This window comes from Engystomops pustulosus, chromosome 2 (assembly GCF_040894005.1).
Source record: "Engystomops pustulosus chromosome 2, aEngPut4.maternal, whole genome shotgun sequence".
Lineage (NCBI taxonomy): Eukaryota > Metazoa > Chordata > Amphibia > Anura > Leptodactylidae > Engystomops > Engystomops pustulosus.
In genome coordinates, this window is record NC_092412.1 from 223,453,529 (window position 1) to 223,477,509 (window position 23,981).

At 42.9% G+C, this 23,981-nt stretch overlaps 1 protein-coding gene across 1 annotated transcript; it reads left to right on the forward strand.

The window, feature by feature from the left end:
• Window positions 1–3,956: 3,956 nt before the first annotated feature.
• Window positions 3,957–22,938, forward strand: LOC140116743 (adenine phosphoribosyltransferase-like). Its single transcript, XM_072133180.1, has 6 exons — window positions 3,957–4,114; window positions 8,213–8,358; window positions 11,278–11,371; window positions 14,284–14,430; window positions 15,274–15,369; window positions 22,456–22,938. The coding sequence occupies exons 1-6, from the start codon at window positions 4,108–4,110 to the stop codon at window positions 22,608–22,610; spliced, it is 645 nt and encodes a 214-aa protein (XP_071989281.1). The 5' UTR covers window positions 3,957–4,107; the 3' UTR covers window positions 22,611–22,938.
• The last annotated feature ends 1,043 nt before the right edge of the window (window positions 22,939–23,981 follow it).

Genomic DNA, 23,981 nt, shown 5'->3' on the forward strand with positions numbered 1-23,981 from the left:
AAATTCTGGTATATTTTAGATAACTGACGCTATTGGTGTCTTTCAGCTGCTTATCTTATTCTCCACATTCCTTAGTGTGTATTTCCATCCAGTGAAGAGATAGGGATACATTTACTTACCCGGTCCCTCGGAGTGCAGCGATAATGCACTGTGTCACGATTCACTAAGATCATGCACCCGATATCCTGCATGTGTCGCTTTCCCCCTCAGGTCCGACAGAGTTCACCATCTTCTTCCCGGTTCATGTAAGTGCATTGGATACGACACAATTTGAATCTGAAATCCCGCGCTCAGTCCGAATCCGTTGAATCATCTGACGGTCCACCCCCGATTTCTGTCGCATGAAATCCAGCGCAAAAATCCGTAAATAAGGCGCAATAGGCGCAGCAAGGGGGATATTGTTTAATGACTGTAGATAGAGGAGCTCTGTGCTCTTTCCTATAGTCCAGACGCTCATAAGAGGAAGCAGGTAGACAAGAAGGTGGATTCATATAGAATAATATTAACCTTAGGGGAAATTCTCACCTTTCTTCTCTATGAAGTGGAAAATAATTGTATAACACTTTTTCATTCTTCTTACAATGAAAGCAAGAACAGGTACGTGCTGCATGGACTTCATATCTGGACACCTGAGATTCTGTACTCCTGGAATGACTGAAAGGTTGGAAAATAACCAAGGAGGCTGTTATCTTTGGTAATAAAGAAGCAAAAGGGATAGTGGTAAATCTTTCCAGGGGGATGGGGGGGCACTATCAGGAATCGGGATTAAGATGAAGTTATAGAGAATGAGTAGTTAAAGGGATTGTCCAGAAGTTGAAAAACATGGCTGCTTTCTTACAAAAATAGCTCCTATCCTGACTATGGGTGGTGTGTGCTGTTGCAACTAAACTCCATTCATTTCTATACAGCTAAGCTACAGATCATGGTCGTGTACAGCGTTCTGTTTGGAAGAAAGCAGCCATGTTTTCCAACTTTTGGACAACCCCTTTAAGTACTGATTCTTCATAGCTTCAACTTAATCCTGATTCCTGGGAGTGAACCCCCCGGAAAGATTTACTAGTATCCCTTTTGCTTTTTTATTGCCAAAGACAACACCCTCCTTGGTTAATTTCCAACCTTTTATTCATTCCAGGAGTATAGAATCTCAGGTGTCCAGATATAAAGAAACAGCTCCCCTCCTGACCATGGGTAGTGTGTGCTGTTGCAACTAAGCTCCAGTCATGTCTATACAGCTGAGCTGCAATACCGGCACGAACCATCATCAGGTGTGGCGCTGTGTTTGGAATAAAACAGCCATGCTTTTCAACCGCCAGGCAACCCTTTTTAAGGGGTTGTCCAGGAATTTATATGCTCTGGATAGTTCACCAATATCTGATTGGTTGGGGACCATCACACAACCGATATCAATTCCTAGACAACCCTTTTAACATGTGCAACTTATCAAGGGGCTGACACTTCTTTGATTCCCTATGACAACAGGGTCAGGCACAATTGCTGCCCTATACACCTATGCCCCATGCTGACCAGCAAAAATAAACCTAAGCAACCACAAGACAATATTAGCTTATGGATCATGGCCTTAATAAAAAGATTCTTACAAAATTAGGTTTCAGTTTTAATGCTTTAAGACCATAGCAATCTGTGACCCACATTGGGAGGAATTTCTGTCTCTCTTCTGAAAAAAAGATAAATAGAAATGAAGGAAGAACATGTATTTGCTTACAAATGATTAGCAAAGTAACTATGCATGTTATGTAACAATTACTATGTTATGCTTCTTTTCTCAATGCCCGCCCTGTCCCAGATATACTATTGTCTAGTGCTAGTGCTTCTCAATAAATATTAGAATATCCACTAAAACTCAATCTTTTTTTCCAATACCGTGTATACTCGAGTATAAGCCGACCCGAGTATAAGCCGAGGCCCCTCATTTTGCCACAAAAAAGGGGAAAATCTATTGACTCGAGTATAAGCCGGGGGTGGGAAATGCATTGGCCACAGCCTCCCCAGTATATAGCCTGCCAGCCCCTGCCCCAGTGTATATAACCCCCCCCCCCTTGTGCAACACAACAATACCATTGCAGCGGATGGATCGCACAGAAGATCTACGGGGGCCGCCGGAAAGGTAAGTTTTGATTTATTTTTTTGACTCGAGTATAAGCCGAGTTTGGGTTTTTCAGCACATTTTTGTGCTGAAAAACTAGGCTTATACTCGAGTATATAAGGTAATTCAATTCAAAAAGTGAAACTCCTATATTAGGAAGGGTGCGTTCAAACGTTCAGTTTATCAGATGCAGTTTTTGAAGTCCAAACCAGGAGTAGAGTTAAAAAAGAGGAGGAGCAACTTCTCTCAATGGCCTCAAAAACTGCATCTGAAAAACTGAAGTGTGAATGCACCCGAAGAGTCATTACAAACAGAGTGAACTTTTTCAGGTGTTAATGTTGATCAGCCAAGGAAAAACCAAAAGTCATTGGCCCAGCTCTATTAAACTGGTTGCGCCAGTTTTCTGTCTGACTTTGCACTAGAAAGAACGTGCAAACTGCTTGTACATGTAATGTACTGATGTGGAGTCAAACCGTGTGCCACATTTACTACTGCGACTTGACAGAAATGTGGTGCACTCAGTTTAAGCATGATCAGTGCATCCAGGGTTAATAATCTGGTGTACCCTGCACATAGTACATTTTACATCACTATTGGTACTATTGGGTTATCGGAGGGTATAAAAAAAACAAACATCGGTGGCTGGGATGAGGTGGGTTAAAAAAAATAAACATGTACTTACCTCCAGACGCCCTCCCAGCCTCCAGAGCTGCAGTCTCTCTGGTCCGTGCTCCATGTAAACAAACAGGGGCACGGAAGCTGCATTCAGCTTCTGGCCGACCAAGGTGGTCGGCCACACCCACCCGTCCCTATGCCCAGTAGTATCATGCAGGATGGGTGGACGTGGCAGGCTGGAGGCTGAGGCTTCTGTGACCCTGAGGCTGGGAGGGCATCGGGAGGTAAGCACAAAAACCAATGGGTTTTTTTATGCCCTGGGATAACCCCTTTAACCCAAAACACCTTCAAAGGATTCCTAAACATTTTAAAAGGTCCCCTTGTCTGGTTCAGTAGGCAACACAATTATGGGGAAGATTGCTGACTTGACAGATGTCCAGAAGACATTGACACATCTCACAAGTAGGGTAAGCCACAAACGGTCATTGATAAAGAAGCCTGGCTGTTCACAGAGTGCTGGATCAAAGTATATTAATGGAAAGTTGAGTGGAAGGAAAATGTGTGGTAGTAAAAGGTGCTCAAGCAACCAAGATAACCGTAGCCTTGATAGGATTGTTAAGAAAAGGGCATTCAAAAATTTGGGGGAGATTCATAATGAGTGCACTGCTGCCGGAGAGCGAGAGTCAGTGCTTCAAGACACAGACGTATCCAGGACATGGGCTACAAGTGTCACATTCCAAGTGTCAAGCCATTCGTGACCAATAGATCCCATTAGAAGTGTCTTACCTGGACCAAGGAGAAAGAGAACTGGACTGTTGCTTAGCGGTCCAAGGTGTTGTTTTCATTTTTCTTTGGCTGTAACTCAAAAAGTTCATTCTGTTTGAAATGAACAATAGCTAATAGCTTTCTGCACCATCCTGTTATATAACTATAGACACAAGGGTTGGAGTCAGTGGTGGCAGGAGCAGGGTCAGCACCCAGAGAATCAGAGAATCTTACTTTGAAGCTGTGATTGTATTTGTGATTGATTCTTTGTATGCATGCTCATATCATTATCTGATTAGGAGCTGAAGGATCAATACATTTAGAGCTGCTTCCAGCCGCCTTATGTGTTCAGTTATTTCCAGTTTTAAACATAAGACATGTTCTGTATACCAATACGGTTCTCTGCTCTTCTCTCTCACCTCCCCTATGGTCAGTCCAAAGGCCTCTCAGTAGGCGTAGACTATTTATCCGCCTAGGAATATCAGCAGTCTACGCAGAGTAACTATTTCCCCTTATAGCAGTGGATGAATATAGCCTGGGCTTGAGTTACATAACAGGGCGAGGAGCAAGCATACCAGCCAGGGAGCAGAGTGTGAGAATTCCCAAACTTTTAACACTTTAAAATGCCAGGTAAGAGGAAACCATGTGGAAAGTGGGTGCATTGCAGGGGCTTCATGCAGTCTGTGGCATAGAATGAATGTAACTTCTCTTAAGTAAGTGGATATCTATGCAAAAATACAAAACACACCCAACCATCTATACTGCACAATGCAGAGCGACCAAACCCCCTCACTATCCAGTGAGGGGCTCACACAAAGCAGGGACAGTGCTTCCTGATTTATCCATATGTTGAAATGGCAAAGTTATATTTCTAAATTTTCCACTGTAATAACACAATTTCATTGTGTGTAAAATCCACTTCATTCCAGTATAGCACACATACAAGATCTAGGGTGTTGGATATTGTCTGCATCTGGTTGATATGCTCATTGTATGCAGTAATGAATGTGTTTTTCTAACCACTTCAGATGCCCTGTTAGATTTGCTGTATAAATGTATGTGTTACTGTGCCTTCCAAAGACTACTGTAGGATATATTGCCATTTGTAAGAAAACGTGGCTTCCTGGTCCACTAAACATGGTGTGAGCTGCTGGGGAACTGTCATTTACTGTATGTGCTGTGCCACATGTGCAGGTTAATAGTAGTAGTCATTCTGTACAGTGCTTATCTACGCAGGATAAGGCCTTTGTTGCAAGAATGTATGGGCACCATACAGCCGCTTCCATTTCAATGGGCAGTAAGGTCGTCCATTTAAAAGGCTGCATAGTACACTGTATTGTACCATGAAAATTTTTAAATTATTATTATTATTAAAATTATACAGCATGTCCTATTTTCCTATTTCAATTCCCCCTATATAAGTCTACGGAAACATTTAAAATATGTTTTACATGCTGCAAACGTCTGTGCACCATATGCAGCCATATTTAGGTGCAGAACCAGAGACCAGAACTAGTGGGAGGTGCATTCTGACAGCCAATAGTCAGCCAGCCATCAGCTGCCAGCTCACCGTATTTGAGGATACGGTAGGTATACCGTAACATACGTGCACATGCGGATGAAAAACATCACATATGTAAAGATTCATACAGCACAGAAATACAGGACTGGAGAAATCATCATATGTTCACATGAAAGGGGCCTAAGAGTAATAGTACTGCATGCTGCCTACATATAGATTAACTGTCGTCATATGTTGTGCCACGTATGCAGGTTAATAGTAGAAGTAGTTTCGTTCATATATGCAGGATTAGAGTAGTAGTACCATGCAGTGGCCATACATACAGAAGAGTAATACTGTAGTCATTTACTGTGTGCATATACGCAAGATAAGAGTAGTAGTACCATGCAGTGGCCATACATACAGAAGACTAATACTGTAGTCATTTACTGTGTGCATATACGCAAGATAAGAGTAGTAGTACCATGCAGTGGTCCTACATACAGAAGACTAATACTCTAGTAATTTACTCTGTGCATAAATGCAGGATAAGAGTAGTAGTACCATGCAGTGGTCCTACATACAGAAGAGTAAAACTCTAGTAATTTACTCTGTGCATAAATGCTGGATAAGAGTAGTAGTACCATGCAGTGGCCATATATATAGAAGAGTAATACTGTAGTCATTTACTGTGTGCATATACGCAGGATTAGAGTAGTAGTACCATGCAGTGGCCATACATACAGAAGAGTAATGCTTTAGTAATTTATTGTGTGCATATATGCAGGATAAGAGTAGTAGTACCATGCAGTGGCCATACATACAGAAGAGTAATGCTTTAGTAATTTATTGTGTGCATATATGCAGGATAAGAGTAGTAGTACCATGCAGTGGCCATACATACAGAAGAGTAATGCTTTAGTAATTTATTGTGTGCATATATGCAGGATAAGAGTAGATACAAACAGAAGAGTAGTATTAACATATTGAATAGTAGACAGCCCAAAATGCCCACCTTATAATCCATTTCTGATGTTGCTTTCTGAATGTGACCCTGGTAGCATAAGTTAAATAAGTGACAAACATTCTTGCCCTGAGCTTATAGTAAGTAGTTGTAGGTACGCCTGTGTAGTTACCAGAGAGTCTGGATTGCCCAGGAATGAGCCAGCAGATGCTAATGTGTGAGGGGCATACAGTTTGCCACCAGTTGCCACAGATATGCAGCTGGGGTGTTCAATCCCAGACTTTTAACTCTAGGGACATGTTTCTTGGCTAAGCCGTGTAGGCCAGTATAGAGGCTCACACCCCATTGGCTACAATACACCACTGGAATTGGATCATCCTTCTAAACCTTTTAAAAACCTATAACAGGTCCAAATATGGCTAAATGCTGGAATAAACGCCCCCAACAAGTGTAACTACTATAAGAGATTATACTATTGATTCCAAATAGTTTTCTTGCTTAAACCTATTGAATACTGGATTCAGATTTGTATGTATCTTGTCTGTCCTGGAACTAGATCTCGGCTCTTAAAAAGTTGTCTGACCGAGATGACACTCGTTCATATCCATATTTGGATGTTAGGCCTCTTTCACACTTGCTTTGCAGATCACGTCTGATCAGGGTGCGATCAGGGTTTGGTCAGTGAAAAACTGAGTTTGCAGTCAGAGTTTGTTCAGTGTCTCAGTTTTTCACATGTGGTTTTTTTTGTGTGTTTTCAATGCGTCTTACACTCGCAGGCAATGCGCATGAAAAAGACTCACTGTGGTCTATCTATGGTTTTAAAACCGTTGCACTTGCATGTGTCTCAGAGTGTGATGCGTTTTTGATGCGTCTCCATAGAGTTGCATGGAGCATTTTTCATGTGTGTGACTTTCAAAAGTAGAGCGTGCTGAGATTTTAATATATGTGTGTGTATGTGAAAAAAAAATACAAGTGTGTGACAACACGTGTGTGAAAAACGTGACTGTGGAAGGGGCCTTGCTCTGTTGCCAGAATAGAGAGAACACGGCCCACATTTACTAAGAACAGTGCAGTCTGTACTATGTGCAGTTACCTGTGTAGTGTGCAGGGGGCGCCAGATTCATGAATTGTATTGCATGTTCTTCATGAATCTGGCGCCCCTGCACTGCTCCAACAGAGTGCACCAACTTTTTTGGTGCACCTTTAACACAAGGGGGCAGATTTACTTACCTGGTCCATTCGCGATCCAGCGGCGCATTCTCTGCGGTGAATACGGGTCTTCCGGCGATTCACTAAGGCAGTTCCTCCAACGTCCACCAGGTGTCGCTGCTGCACTGAAGTCCCCCGAGGTCCGCCAAAGTTCACGATGCTAAACCTGGTGAAGGTAAGCGCGTGTCCAGCAAAAATTTTTTTTTTTTAAATGTGGCGGTTTCTCGTTGGGTTTTCGTTCGGCCATGCCCCACAATCCGATCACGTGCGCCAAAAACCTGGGCAATTCAGGGAAAATCGCCGCAAATCGGCAATATTCGGGTAACACGTCTGGAAAATGCAAATCGGCCCTTAGTAAATGACCTCCACGGTTTGTGACACGCAAAATTTGGGAGAAAAGAGAGGTAGGCACTCACCACGTTTTCTTAAAATTCTTCGTTTATTCGTACATCCTTAAAAATGGCATACACAGGGAGAGGAGAATATTGTGCTAAGGAGCGTTCCAGGGACGAGTCGTTTCGCGTTACTGTCAACGCTTCATCTTGCCACTTTTGTCGGACTCTGCATGTTAAATGTGTCGCATGGTCCGACTGTGCTCTGGAAAGCCCATTTCAGTGCAACATTTTTGTTCGAGTATAGTGCAGCTGTGCCACAAATGTGTCCCAGACACTTCTTAAATGCTTGTGGAAGCAGTTCGCACTGAAAAAAATGTGCAAAGACTGACAGAAAACTAGCACAAACTCTTTATTAAATGTGGGCCAGTCTGTTGGTATCCAGAACCCACCCCCCCTCCCCCAACCAGGGTCTATGCCCTAAATCCCAGTACTGTACCCTATATAAGGACAGACCTTATAAACTAATACTGATGGGAAAGGAGATGTGTTTTGGATGGATCTTCTAAAGAAATCTATCATTGTAAGTATTTATATTGCAGCCACTGACTTTACAACCTGTGGTGATGAACCCTTTGCCTGAGAAAAGTACATTACAAATGTTTGTTGTCATTGGGAAAACATATTCTCAGAAAATAAAATACATTTTATATCACTTGAAGTCTGCAACTCATCACTTGTCCACTTGGACTTGTACAAGAAGCCAGAGAAGAAAACCCGAGGCTGGTATCTGTCATTAATGGCTCCTAATGAAAAAGGACCTACCTATGCTTGGCTGGACCCCTCCAGGCTCTACTGTCACCAGGAGGTTAGTTTACTACCATAAATAGATACATTTTATGGGTTATGTTGGGAGTTTGAGTGCGGGTATTTTTGTTGGAATTTCTTTACAATGTTTTTCAGGCTGTGTATTACTTTTCTGGCCACATCAGTAGGGGTTGTCAGGTTTAAAAATCGCATTTACAAATATCATATTTTAATGGAAATCTACCATCAAAATCAAACATGATAAACAAGGTCGGACTAGGGGGAGTGGATTTGATTCTGGGTTCCTACTGCTATATGAAAATATTGCTTGCATATTTTTAGACCTTCACATTTGGCCCCTCTCATCTCTCCATATTATTGTGGCCCCTCTCATCTCCTCCTTATATTGTGGCCCCTCATCTCTCCCTCATATTGTGGTCCCTCATCTCTCCCTCATATTGTGGTCCCTCATCTCTCCCTCATATTGTGGCTCCTCTCAACTCCTCCTCATATTGTGGCCCCTCATCTTATCATATTGTGGCGCCTCATCTCTCCCTCATATTGTGGTCCCACTCATCTCTTCCTCATATTGTGGCCTCTCATCCCCCCTTATATTGTGGCCCCTCATCTCTTCCTCATATTGTGGCTCATCTCTCCCTCATATTGTGGTCCCACTCATCTCTTCCTCATATTGTGGCCTCTCATCACCCCCTCATATTGTGGCCCCTCATCTTCCTCATATATTGTGGCTCCTCTCAACTCCTCCTCATATTGTGGCCCCTCATCTTCTCATATTGTGGCCTCTCATCACCCCCTCATATTGTGGCCCCTCATCTTCCTCATATATTGTGGCCCCTCTCATCTCCTCCTTATATTGTGGCCCCCCATCTCTTCCTCATATTGTGGCTCATCTCTCCCTCATATTGTGGTCCCACTCATCTCTTCCTCATATTGTGGCCTCTCATCACCCCCTCATATGGTGGCCCCTCATCTTCCTCATATATTGTGGCTCCTCTCAACCCCCCTCATATTGTGGCCTCTCATCACCCCCTCATATTGTGGCCCCTCATCTCTTTCTCATATTGTGGTCCCACTCATCTCTTCCTCATATTGTGGCCTCTCATCACCCCCTCATATTGTGGCCCCTCATATTCCTCATATATTGTGGCTCCTCTCAACTCCTCCTCATATTGTGGCCCCTCATCTTATCATATTGTGGCGCCTCATCTCTCCCTCATATTGTGGTCCCACTCATCTCTTCCTCATATTGTGGCCTCTCATCCCCCCCCTTATATTGTGGCCCCTCATCTCTTCCTCATATTGTGGCTCATCTCTCCCTCATATTGTGGTCCCACTCATCTCTTCCTCATATTGTGGCCTCTCATCACCCCCTTTGATTTTAGAAGGAAGGAGACCATAGATATACAAATATAAGACGATTACCACAGTCACTGTGCCTGGATCTATGAGTAAGTGTCCCTGTTACCCTAGTTTATCATTATTGAATTTGATGTTTTTGTTTTAAAGTTTAAATTAAACTACTTACCTAAATTTTAGCAAAACATAAAAAGAAAGATTATAATTAGTCATTTAGGTTATTCTGTTAGCATATGGCATGTCTCAATTCCTAATATACACCAGAATATAGTATCCACGAACCACAGTAAAATATATATAATCTCCATTCAGATAGTATTTTTTACCACATCTTGCAAGACTACACCCAGAATACACAAATCTATGTTGGAGAGGATGCAACCTTCCAGGGAACCTTTTCCACATATGGTGGAGCTGCCTCAAAAATCACTAACTTTTGGCATCAAGCCTCAGATCTGATAGCAGGAATGTCAGAGGGAATAATGACGCTCTCTGTAGAGAAGCTGCTCTCAAATATTTTACTAGGAACATTACTAAAAGAGAAGAACATCAATAAATATAACGGGTAATACATCAAATATTATCAGCTGCTATTATCAGAAACTGGGAAACAAATTGCTCCCTTACAATTCCAAACATTCCTGAAGGAAAGTTGGAAAATTGTACAATGCATGTGGGAAAAATGTGGAGTTTTTGCAATAACCTGAATCAAAACTGGCGTTGCTGGCCACATTACATAAGATTGAGACATAGAATACGACAAGTAACTCTATACTAACGTAGAATGTGTTGCTCCTCACCCTGGGTGTCCCTCTATTTGCCTGCATCATGTCCAAATAGATCCCAGAGATAGGATCAATGCATTGTAAACAGTTCTGTTTTTTCCTCTTATTGCATAACTTTTTTTGTGGAAAATTTTAGTTAAAAAAAATATTTTAGACATTGATGTAACCATACTGACCCAAAGACTGAAGGCTTAATGCAAAATTTAGAAACTAAGAATTAGTAAATACTAAATGTTGCTATCAAAAATACACTCTGCATTAAGGGGATTGTTAAAGAAAATCTCCCACCAGGATGAAGGATAGTAAACCAAGCACGCTGACATACTGGTATGTGCCCCCTCCTGGAGGATCTGTTCTTCTTTTAGCTTTTTTCCCCTGTTTTTTTTAAAGGGGCTTTTCAAATTCTGCAAGTGAGCCCGTCGGGAAAAAAAACCTAAAAGAAGAGCAGATCCTGCCAGAGGGGGCACACACCAGTATGTCAGTGTGCTTGGTTTACAATCCTTGATCCTGGTGATGTCCTTTGAAAGATTACAGTTTTTGGAATACGAAAATAAAAAATGGCTTGACATTGTGCACCTTACACATTTGACTTTATTTATTTAAACATCCCCCTTTTCAAAACATAAAGATCCAGGTAGGGACCATCACTTAAAGGGATTGTCCACTTTCAGCAAATAATTGACATGGTTTGTGTAATGAAAAGTTATACAATTTTACAATATACTTTCTGTGGACAACCCCTTTAACTGCATACTGCAATATAGTTTAAACAAATAGATATTCCAATATTAATGATTGGTCTCCAATCTTTTATTTAGGCCCTACAGGACTGCATTGAAGATTTGCTACAACCCTTTAAGAATGACCAGATAGATCTTGTTGCTGGGATTGATGCAATGGGATTCATTTTAGGTAAACCTCACAAACATGCAATACAATGTATGATTTATAAATCAATATAGTACAACTAGATTTAGGTAAGTTTAGGTGTATTTTATCTTAGCAAAAAAAATATTTATTTCTCCACTTCCTCCTTTCTCTTCTAAGCTCTTCATTCTGAATTGCCTGATGAGGCTGTCTTTGTCTTACAAGACAGACTGTCAGCTCACTTCCATCCCTGGACTGTGCTCACTTGAGTATGAGCTGAGGAGGGCTTTTTCGCCATAAAAAATGTGTTAAAAAAAGTTGGCTTATACTGGAGTATAATAATAATAACAATCTTTATTTATATAGCGCCATCAAATTCTGTAGCTCTTTAAAAATTCATATAGATAGGGTGGTATGTTGGCTTAGTGGTTGCATTACAGCCTTGCAGCGCTGAGGTCCTGGGGTCAAGTCCCAGGGTCATCATCTGTAAAGAGCTTGTATGTTCTCTCCATGTTTGCATGGGTTTCCTCCGGATCCTCCCACACTCCAAAACATACATAGGTTGATAAGATTCCGAGCCCCATTGGGGACAGCGACTGATCCAGCAAACTCTGTGCAGCGCTGTGTAATCTGTGTGCGCTATATAAATAAATAATAATTATTATTATTATATACAGTATTTATAAGTCTCATCTAGTAGGACATAAATATATGGCACAAGATAAAATCAACTAAAAAAAACGTATTAAATAATAAAACCTTTAAAAAATATATTACTAAAATGAAATTTTGATGAGGACATGAAGCCACAAAGTCAAGGTTTTAATACTTTTACAAATGCCTATGCATTGGGCTCCCCCTAGTGGTAGCTGGTAATTTAATCAGCTCTATGAGGTGAAAGAAGTTTTTTTTTCATAGAAAAGCAGAAAAAGTATTATATAATCAAAAAATATTACTTGTCAATTTTACTGCTGTAGATTTCATATAAGAAACTGAGACTTCTAGACCAGAACTCAGCCCCAGCTTTTTGTCAATTATATAACTAAAAGGAACCTGTCATCAGGAACCCTTTTTCTAGCTCCCCATAGAGAAGAGTGTGCACATGGCCAAAGTGATTTTATAATAAAACTGGCTTTTTCAGGTAAAAAGAAAAGTTAGATGAAAGTTTACCTTTTTCTCTGTCCTGTGGCCAGTGATGAGTGGTCCCCCTCCCTCCCCCTCATCCTGGGGAAACTGCTCCGTAATGTGTCTATTTCAAATAGGAGGGATATATGCATTTAAAAAAAAATTGGAAATAGACGTATGATGGGCCGGTTTCATGAGGGAGGGGGGAAACCGCTTCTCACTGGCCACTCCCATGTGACATGGCTCTGCAGAGGGAAAGGTAAACTTTCACCTCACTTTTCTTTTTATCGGAAAAAGCCACTTTTAATATAAAAACTGTTTCTTAGTGTTCACACGATTCTCGATGGGAACATGGGGTAGCCAGAAAAAGTGCTCCTGATGACAGGTTCCCAGGTTTTTTTGAGGCACCAAAGTGAGCGTCCCCTTAAATGCTAGATTATAGAAAATGACATTTTCGTTCTCTAAATTCCAAAACCTACAGAGATATTAGTGTTAAATCGTAAAGTATAATTGGTCTCAATGGTTCATAACTGCAGCATATTTAGACCACTATCCAGGCTCGGACTGTCCCACAGGTGAACAGATGGATCCACCGGTGGACCCCTGAGTTAGGTGGGCACCCTGGCCCTGTATTAGTACTGCTGGACAAGGTACTCTCTCTGTAATTTATACATATATTTAGCATAGAGTATCTCAACTATCCTATGAATATATACAGTGGCGTAACTAGAAGCTGATGGGCCCCAGTGCAAAGTCTGTGCCAGGCCCTTTAAACTATAATGTATGGTTTATAGTAATAGTCTTCTCATATGGGAAAGTGACACCATAAGGGCCCCCTAAACCTCTTGTGCCCAGGTGCGATCGCAACCTCTGCACCCCCTCAAGTTACGCCCCTGTATTTATACGATTTTATTAATAGATTATGCAACAAACTTATAGCTGTGCTGGGCCCCAAGATCAGATTTTACTGGTGGGCCCAGGGTATCTCAGTCCAACATTGCCACTATCAATCTTACTTGAGTCAATGAGTGAAATTTATTAGGAATGGTCTGTCGTAGATCAGGGTGTGCTCTGCCCTTCTCCCTTCCCTCCCTCTCTGCTCACTATTTGGAAAAGTGGCGTGAGGGTTAGAAAACCTTTAAAAAGTGGTTCACAGCCAGGAATTGTGACATCTATCATACGCCAGAAATCATGTGATTGACCCCAGGATAACTACTCTTTACTAGTGTGTTTACTATTCAGGGAACCATTCCAAAACCATCAGTTCTGTTATGAAACAGACATTAAGGAGAATTTCCAGAGAATTAAAAATGTATTTGCTTGGTCCAACAAATTTGTCCCTCTAACCATAATTTTTATTCATGTGTACTACCTATCATAGCATAATAATAGCAAACGTAAGCATAAGCAGGGTCCACCAACATGCCTGGAACTTCCCCTTAATAGAAAATCCTGCTAAAACATATAGGGGGAAACTCATTATTTTTGGCACTATGTGTTCTCTTTTGGTGCTCGATGTTAGTGGTGTTTTGCACTGTGATGCTCAGTGGTTAGCAAGACAGACTTGCAGCGCTGGGCCTCTGAGTTCAAGTTCCATTCAGGTCAACATCTGCAAAGAGTTTGTATGTTCTATCTATGTTTGCGTGGGTTTCCTCCAACACTCCAGTAGCACAGCGTCTTTTCCTAGAAAGAGCAGTGCACAGGTCATCTCTAATCCTGGACAACCCCTTTAAGTAAATGATGTGTCTTATAGAACTGTTGCATGGTTTGCTTTATTGTTGCTGATTCACTAGATGTGACGTTAATTTCTATAATGTTTTCTTCTCACCCAGGAGCTGCCATCGCCTCACATCTAGGGAAAGGGTTCTTAGCCATCAGGAAAGCTGGACACCTCTGTGTTAAGACTTATAGCCAGTCATATGTTGACTACTCTGCAAAGGAGAAAAATATGGAGATCCGGACAGATGCCATTAAATCAGGTGAGAGGTCATTAGCCGTATATTAACAGCAATGCACACAGTCACGCGTCTCATGGAAACATAGGTCCACCTGTAGCCCATTGCATTGAGATGCATAAGGCGTTGTCTGGGGTGTCTTCCCTTTCCGTGGTGGTCTTTAAATAGTTGGCTACAGCTATTCCCTGTTACTAGTACAGGCAGTCCCCGGGTTACATACAAGATAGGGTCTGTAGGTTTGTTCTTAAGTTGAGTTTGTATGTAAGTCGGAACTGTATATTTTATCATTGTAATCCCAGCCATAACTTTTTTGGTCTCTGTGACAATTGGATTTTTAAAATGTTGGGTTATCATTAGAATCAATATTTACACGAAAGCTTCATTACAGACACATTTTATAACTGTTCCAGCTGATTATTGTTGCCTAGGACTAAAGTACAATAAATTACTAATATCCAGAGGTCCATTTGTAACTATGGGTCGTATGTAAGTCGAGTGTTCTTAAGTAGGGGACCGCCTGTAGTCTCTTACTAGTGGGTAAATCTCCATGAAAATTTCCTGTAAATGGTAATTTTCAGGATTCAGCTCCCATCTTCGAAATGCACATTCAGGGGTGGTGCTCTATGAAAAAGTTTGAACACCCCAAAAAATTTGCCCACCGCTCCCTTTGTCTAGGTATCCTAGACAGAAGTTCCTAAAACTTCGATCTTAGGCCGTATTCTCAAGAGAGAATCAGACCTTGTGTTTCACAGAACTTTTCATTTCAATGAGTGAACTTGGATACTTCCTGGTTGTGTGAATGGAGTCTTAAAGATTTGGAATCTAGAATCCAAGTGTCTCATGCCCAGTGCACGGCTGTTTTTATAGGAATGCGAATCTTACTAGTGGATCAGTGGATTGAGACTGGAGGAACGATGAGAGCTGCCATTAAATTGGTGGAAGATCAAGGAGGGGTCGTTGCAGGTAAGAACCTAATGAAGGAGTAATTGTTAGTGGTTTGGGGATATTTTGACCAGGAGAGGGACTTGTACTCTACTTATGTATATAAATCCAACAGAGGGGCATAACTAACCCCTCAGAAAATATACATATTTGTATAGTCACACATTTATACACTTCTTATAGATTTATATCTGGGGCTCAAACCCCTAATCATTGTAAGGTGACTTTCAAATTAAATGAGTCTGTGTCCAGCGCTGGAATTTGACTAACTTGAATGAAAAGACAAGACCTGTCCTTGCAGGAAGTTAGCAACAAGACTAATAAGTTTATTGAGGGACGGACATTTATAGAAAACCATAAGGCTCTTTACATAAGGCGTGTAATTAGGAAAGCAGCAACTATAATTGGGTGTTCTCACCCAGGAAATGTAATACTATTGGATGTAAGCATGCAAAGGAGTCTAATACTATTGGCTACATGCAAATACTGAAACTTCACATAAACCAAATGTCCAGATGTCCACCTGGATACCTTCCACTAGGTGGTGCTAGTGAGCACTAAGTCTTTGTTTGAAGAGGGAAACACCCAAACTTAGTTATCACTACACAAAGTTATGTGAAATAATGCTGAATCTTTAAAATGTCCGACAATATGTAAGATTGCGTCTGAGTCCAGTGTAATATCTTTAACAATTCCCCCCTTTTGAGCTTTGCATGGCCTGTAACTTTTGTCCAGGGTGACCTCCTCAAACTCCAGGTACCCACAGGTAGGCTAAGCCCTTACCTGCTGGACTTGTTAACTCTTCACCAGATCCCCTGGAGGCCAGTCACTCGGGGGTTACAGGCCTGCATACTCAAATTACATAATTGTGTTTCCATAGTTTATGGGTTTATTAACAGGCTGGTTCTTCAACAAGACGGTATCCTCCACACCGGGACTTCTCCTGTCATGGTTCTTACCACCTGGACGGCCATCTGGGACATGGTGGACTTGATGAGGGGGACCACACAACACGCAATAAGTGACGAGAGCAAAATCACAATCCCCAATATCACCCCCACTTAAAGGAAACCCTTCCAATCTCCCAACTACAAAGTGAAGGACAAAGTGTCCACCCCAGAGTTTCTCTCGAGTTCCCTGGACAGTCCTTCAATCTCTTCAAGTGCATGGGTAATGGATCCATAGGGGGCGATGTCATCCGGGATGTACATGCGACAAGCCACTCCCACCATCTTACAGACTCCTCCCTTCTCAGCAAGGATCATGTCCAAAGCGGTGCGGTTCTGGGAAGCATCTCGGATACAATCACAAATCTCTGTTGATTACAATACAACCAGTTAACCCAACCAACATCTTTGCTCATAGCTCTCTGGGGAATAATGGACTCTAGACCTGCCCATATCTGATTGTGGGCCTTGTACTCATCCGGGACCCCCCTTGGTGCTCCCACTGTATCTATATAAACGTTGTCATCTAGGGGCTTCTCTCTTCTAGAATCCTTTGGGATTCTCTACCTTTACTTTATGTGTCTGATCAAACTTATCCCTGGGGATCCCGAGGAAGGAATACACAAGTGTTATCACAGCACACTCACCTTCCCAGCCTCTAGGCCTGACCTGACTCTCCTATCCCCACAAATCCAGTACACATCAGACACTGCTAATACAGGGTTATCTGTGCGGTCGGTGTTATAGAAGGTCATTGTCTTGTCTGCACCAACCGTAGGTAAAGTCTCCTACCCTGGGGGCATCCTGGTCACCCCTATAGTTACAGTGATAGTCATGGTTGGGGTGTCCCTGAGCATACAGTCAGTCAGAAGAGACCAGCTAGCAAGAAGAATAAGTAAGTTTGCAATAGTAAGTGTGGGAAGCATGCTGACTTCCCTCTAGCTTCACACACGTGGCACTGGTCAGCAGGACTCGGAAAGGACCATCTTAGCGAGGCCTCAGACTCTCTCTCTGGTGTCTCTTTACCATCACGTAGTCTCTGGGCTTCAGGTTATGCATCCTGAGGTCTCTGTCTGGATCTGAAAAAGGAATCAGAAACACTTTTGCGGACCTTTTCCAAGGCCTGGCTCAACTGTATGGCATGTTCCACCTGGTTTCCTGCCATCAGCTATAGGGTCTATGGGAAGTAGGGGCCTAGTCTGGGTGCATAGCCAAAAAATACTTCAAAGGGGGACAATCCCATCTTTCTGTTGGGGGTGTTCCTAACTGAATGGTGGGCAGCAGGAAGGCACTCGCACCATGGTTTCCCTGTTACTTCCATGGCCTCCCGTATCTCTAACTTAAGAGTGCCGTTTAGTCTCTCAAACCCACAACTAATTCGGGAAGGGCAAGGGGTGTGCAGGGCCTGTTCTACACCCAGGAGGGACAAGGCTTTCAGTCTTTACCTGTCCAGTGAAGTTGGTTCTGCGACCGGACTCTATGGTCTCTGGAAGTCCAAACCTGCAGAAAAATCTCACTCACCACCTTCTTGGCTGCGGCTCTGGCAGTAGCCTTGGTCATGGGAGAAGCTTCTGGCCACCCTGGAAAGAGATCAATGCACACAGGCACGTATTCCTACGTACCACTTTTTGGTAGCTGGATAAAATCCATCTGCAGTCTTTGGAAGGGATACAGCGGCTTGGGTGTCACCTTCTGTGGGGTCTTTACCACCTTACCCGGGTTGTGGCGGGTACAGACTATACAGGCTTTCACTAGTCTAGTGACAGGGGTAGTAATGCCCGGGGCAAACCATTGATGGTTTATGAGCACTAGCATGGCCATTTTGGATGTGTACGTGTCCGTAGGCTACTTGACTTACTGTCGGGTGCAGGGCTCCGGCCAGGCACACCCTCTCTCCCAGCATCCAGGTCCCATAGGCATCTGGGCTCCAGCTTTCCTCCACACTCCCTTCACTTCTGATGACTCTCGGGCCACCAGGGACTGGAACACCTGTGGATCAAACTTTTAGCTCAGAACTCAACGCTGAGACTTCAGGACAGTCTCCGGGCTCCATCTGTGCAGCTGCCTTCGCCATCCCGTCAGCCATATACTTGCCCTTGGCTTGTGGAGTTACCAAATTGTGTGTGCTTTAACTTTACTATCCTCACCTCTTGTGGACGTAAGAGAGCATCCATGAGCTCTATAACCAGCGTGCCATGCTTAAAGGGGTTCCCTGCAGAGGTGAGGAAATCTCTAGCCTTCCATATGGGTTCATAGTGGTGTTTAGACCCCAGAACTATACCTTGAGTATAGATGTTTGCCCTTTTACCTTCCACCAGCTGTAGCACTTCCCTGAGTGCCATCACTTCACCTCCTGCGCTGACCTGTGTGGAGGGAGTGGTTCTGCTTGTACTACCTCATGTGCGCCACTGACCACTGTATATCCAGTGTAGAACCGTCTGTGTTCTCCTGCAGACCTGGAGCCATCTATGAGAAAAAAAACTCAACATCTGCGTTACTCACCCTTCTCTCCCCCTCTCTGAATCCTGGAAGACTGGCGACAGAATGAAGGATTCAGAGCTGTGCACCTTCTCAGTGTATCCTGGGGCATCAGGAGTGCACACTGGAGTCTGAGCTGTCTGGCCTTTGCTCAGATGCTTGGGCTGTACTTGGGTGAGGACACTGTGCAAGGTATGTGGGGTTTGCACTGTAACTCACTGGCCTTGCTGAGCAGATTGCTGGCTGCAGCTACTGACACCTGAGGGGCTCCCCTCATGACTGAGTCTAACCGGGCCTAATAATGGGCCACTGGGGAGGCCACCACGTTCCTGGACTAGACACCTGTGGCGTGACCTAGATACTCAATGCAAAATAAAACAAAAGTTTGATCCAGTGGGATGTGCTTGAGGCCGGGGCAGACAGGATTTGCCAGCTTAAGGCTATGGAATGCATCAATTGCCTCTTGACTAAGGGCAAATGGGGAAGAGGCAATTCAGTCAGAAAGGGGCAGCATTGGGCTGGAGGCAGCAGACCTTATCCCAGGCTGCAGGAGCTGGCCAGTCCTAGAAACATGTGAAGAGGCTTAGGGCCTCAGGGCAGGGGCACATTCTGGACTGCCAGCTTTCTTTTTCTCTGTCAGGTGTCTACCTGTGGCTGAGAAGCAGTGGCCTAGGAAGACCACCTTCTCCTGGCAGTACTGGAGTTTGTCTCCGGAAACTTTGCAACCCTTCTGGAATAGAAAACACATAAGGTCAATAAATGCATCCTGGCAAACAAAAACAGTAGGTCCTCCACATACTGAAAAGGAGAACATCCAGTAAGGGGCTAGTGTGCCAGTCTACTCCCTATAGGACCGTGTAGTATGGAGTACTGGCTGGGGGAGTTTTACCCCCCTTGTGGGAATCTGCATCAGATATACTGAAATACTACACTGGTAAAGGCAAATAGGTACTGGCAATCTTCATGTAGGGGCACAGAGAGGAGAACATTTGCCAACAGGGAAGAGTTCTACAATGAAAGGCACTAACTCTATTTGGGGGGGGGCTTTCAGAAGAGGGGGACTATTCTTGCTGACATCCTTGTCCATTACCACCCCCTTGTCCCGCCCTGTTGGGGCCGTCTACGTTTCCTAGAGTGTGTCTCTTTGTATTCTTATCACAAGCAAATTCCTTTAAGTCTTTTAGATTGTCAGCTCTGTTTCCCCCACTCAACACAGATGCTTTCTGTGTGCTTCAAGGCCACTTCTCACAGACATAGATAAGACAAAACAAAGCCCAGCTGCACAGAGATCTCCCCCTGATTAACTCTTTCAACTCCAGAAAGCAGGTACCAGAGACTGCAACACTTTTTCTAGTAATTTTTCTGCAATTGTCAAGATCAAATAAGTTTAAAAATAAAATAAACAAAATAAACAAACAGCGTTGCACACTCAAGACCCTTAGCAAATGTTTGAAATTAGTGAAAATATTCACCTGCCGGCATTTATTTCAAACGTCCGCCAGGATGCCTCAAGGGTGACTCGGCTGCTATCCTACAACCAGCCTACAGTGTAGAGTTATAGGCAATTAACTTTCAGGGACTTGAAAAGAATATACTGTCTTAAGATGGCCACCACTGAAAAATGGTAGGGCGTGTCATCTTCTCTAACCCCCAGATACGGGGGTGGAGTCTAAGAGGGTGCTCTTCTGCATTCCAAAAGATTTTTTTTTTTTTTTTTTTAATGAGCACTCTCTAGGATTCCTGTCCCTCTGCCCTGGTCCGTCCATCCGTAGTCACTGGTCTAAGTCTCCAGCAATCAACCCCATCCACTTTCCTTTGTCATTAACTCTCTACTTACATCAAAACAACCTTCTGCCTGGGTGTGCCACTTTTGTCTTTGAGCCAGCCACCATTCTCATCAAGTGCTGTCTCCTACCTCTGCACACTCAGGGAATCATCTAACATACCCAAAAACTTCAATACCTCATAACTTCCTTTTACCCACTCTTTACCTTTCCTGTGTGACACTATGTCAGTTGCCTTTTTAGGTCTGCAGTGTCCAGCTACAGTCTTACTTTGCTCACTACCCATTTTGTGGAATCTGTGGAATACCTGATTTTGTTCAAGGGCTATAGATATCCTCCGTACATACAGCTCCAGACTACCCCGCTAACTATCAGTAAGTACAAATTAGAGACCTTCACACAATATTTCAGAAATCAAGGAGAATCCTCAACTGTAAAATTCCCGTCAGTGTCCTTCCTGCCTCTACTGTCCTTTCCGCATCACGGGGCCGCATCAATCCCGAAGGAACGATACGTAAATTTGGCCAGAATTTGTCTCTGCAAACTTCCAGATTCTATCCGCGCTTACATGAACAAAATCTCAACACCATCACAAACTTTCTGAACTATCTCAACAATCCACAAGAGGGCACTGCAGACCTTTTTCTACAACATACATTGTCACGTCCAGTCTCTGTCAGTCACCGTACAAGTGATCCTTTGCCGAAATCATCGTGAACATACTATTATATATGGACATTTAAGGCAAAGTACATAATATCACACAAGGAGATGACCTTACCCAGTCCCTTTCAGCCAGTGAAACAGAACTACAGTCAAGGTAGACAAAAATAGACTTGACTTACCCCGACGAGCGCTCATTGTCAGTTCTGGTCACTGGCCGCCTGGACTCTTGCGGAGGTCACCTCGATGGTTAGATGTCCATAAAAGTATGCCCAACCCAATGGGACGCCAATTCTTATAGATTTATATCTGGGGCTCAAACCCCTAATCATTGTAAGGTGACTTTCAAATTAAATGAGTCTGTGTCCAGCGCTGGAATTTGACTAACTTGAATGAAAAGACAAGACCTGTCCTTGCAGGAAGTTAGCAACAAGACTGATACGTTTATTGAGGGACGGACATTTATAGAAAACCATAAGGCTCTTTACATAAGGCGTGTAATTAGGAAAGCAGCAACTATAATTGGGTGTTCTCACCCAGGAAATGTAATTCTATTGGATGTAAGCACACAAAGGAGTCTAATACTATTGGCTACATGCAAATACTGAAACTTCACATAAACCAAATGTCCAGATGTCCACCTGGATACCTTCCATTAGGTGGTGCTAGTGAGCACTAAGTCTTTGTTTGAAGAGGGAAACACCCAAACTTAGTTATCACTACACAAAGTTATGTGAAATAATGCTGAATCTTTAAAATGTCCGACAATATGTAAGAAGGCGTCTGAGTCCAGTGTAATATCTTTAACAACTTATGTGCACATATTTAGGCACTAATATACATATATACACTTACACAGATCTGTCCACAGTAGATGCTAACCACATGGGGGGAGAGCAAGGCAGGAATTAGAAATGAGAGATCCCAATTCCTGTTGTTCTGCTGCCCCCTTCCTCTCCCCCGACATTTATCTGATCTGATTCATGTTGTGTACTGTGAAAGATTTGCACTGCTATATATATCACATATATGTACAATGTGTAGCATGATATGTATATAATGTTTCACATCCTCCATTGTTTATTGTGTCAGGTCTGATGCCAGGGCCCCCTGACCCTGGGGGTCCCATACCATCTGCAATGGCTGTAATAAATGTAGGGCCAACCTTCATGGCAATGATGTGGATGACAATATATACACAAGTCACTGGATCAAGCATTGTCTTTATCTTCTAGGAATTGCTACCATCTGCATTGAGGACAGCGAAGGAGGAAAGTGGGTGAGAGAAAGCTACAAATGCTCTGACTGTGTCCCCGATGACTTAAGGAACCAGTTCAATGGACACTTCTTGGAGAGTTTTCACGCCTTCCATGCCGAGAACAATAACTGATATCCTCCCTGGTTGTCCCATAATTCCCTACATCTATTATTATCTGAATGAATAGTTGAAATGTCACTCTCTAAACATCTTATTTGCCATAGGTGTGATAATAAGATGTGTCTCAGATACTGTAATATGTCAGTATCTCAAGATCTCCAAGTATCTTGGTGTCCAGCTGTTTTTCACAATGCTGCAAGGAGAGCAATGAAATGAGAGTGAGCAAGTGATATTTCTTTATGGCGGCTCTTATTAAAATGTGAACTATATGTACAGCTTCATAGTTCAAGAAATTTTTGTTATAGGAAATTTGATTGACCTGCTTCTCAAAGAAATAAAGTGAACTTTTAAACTAAAGGAGTGTGGTGTCTCCTTCTCCTGACCACCCGATGCCATAGTCTTACAGACCAGGCACATGAGCTAGACCAGTGGTGGCGAACCTATGGCACGGGTGCCAGAGGTGGCACTCTGAGCCCTGTCTGAGGGCACCCAGGCCATCACCAAAGAGGAGACAAGGGATCTTCATGGTTTCCCAGACAGCCCATGACTTTCTGCGCTCAGTGCTATCTTAAAGCGACAGTGCTGCCTGAGACTACAGGAGGAATGGGAAGGTGGGGGCAGATCTGGATTATCATTGTCGCTTCAGTTCAAGGCCCGAAAATTCTTCCTATTTAGGGGAACCTGAATTTGTCACCCTTTCTTTCTACTGTATTGGTGTTCTTAGGATACTGATACGATTGAAAGCTATGACAGAGAAGGGAGCAAGAAGTTACTGCTTAAATTGTACTTAAATGTTGACACTTTGAGATAAATGAGTGGGTTTTGGTTGTAGTGTGGGCACTCAGTGTCTAAAAGGTTCGCCATCACTGAGCTAGACTTTGCAACAATACTTAAAGGGATATTCCCATTTCAGCAAATGAATGATATTGTTTGTATTATACAACTTTTTAATACACTTTCTGTACCACTTTCCTGTTGGTTTTCTAAATCTCTGCTTGCTGTCAATATATAGAAAGCTTCTATGTTTACTTCGAAACAGAAATCTGACCATGGTCACACAGGTGCACGGCTCGTTATAAGACACAGCTCTGATTACTCTGTGTGATACTAATGAGCCATGCTTCGTGCACCATGGTCAGATTTGTGTCCACTGGAAGTAAACATAGAAGCTTTCTATAGAATGACAGCAAGCAGAGATCTAAAAAAACATGAGGATTTAATACAGAAAGTGCAATTCGAAAGTTGTATAACTTTTTATAATGCAAAGAATTGCATTAATTTGCTGAAATGGGAATACCCCTTTAAGGGTCAGTCATTGACTTATAGGGGCTCATTTACTAAGGGTCCGAATTGCGCACTTTCGTTGGGTTTCCCGACGATTTC

What these genes read in the sequence shown, in the direction of transcription:
- LOC140116743 (XM_072133180.1), top strand. An exon ending in GACAGATGCCATTAAATCAG is followed by an intron (nt 14,431 to 15,273) that starts GTGAGAGGTCAT and finishes CTGTTTTTATAG; the next exon opens with GAATGCGAATCTTACTAGTG. An exon ending in TCAAGGAGGGGTCGTTGCAG is followed by an intron (nt 15,370 to 22,455) that starts GTAAGAACCTAA and finishes TTTATCTTCTAG; the next exon opens with GAATTGCTACCATCTGCATT.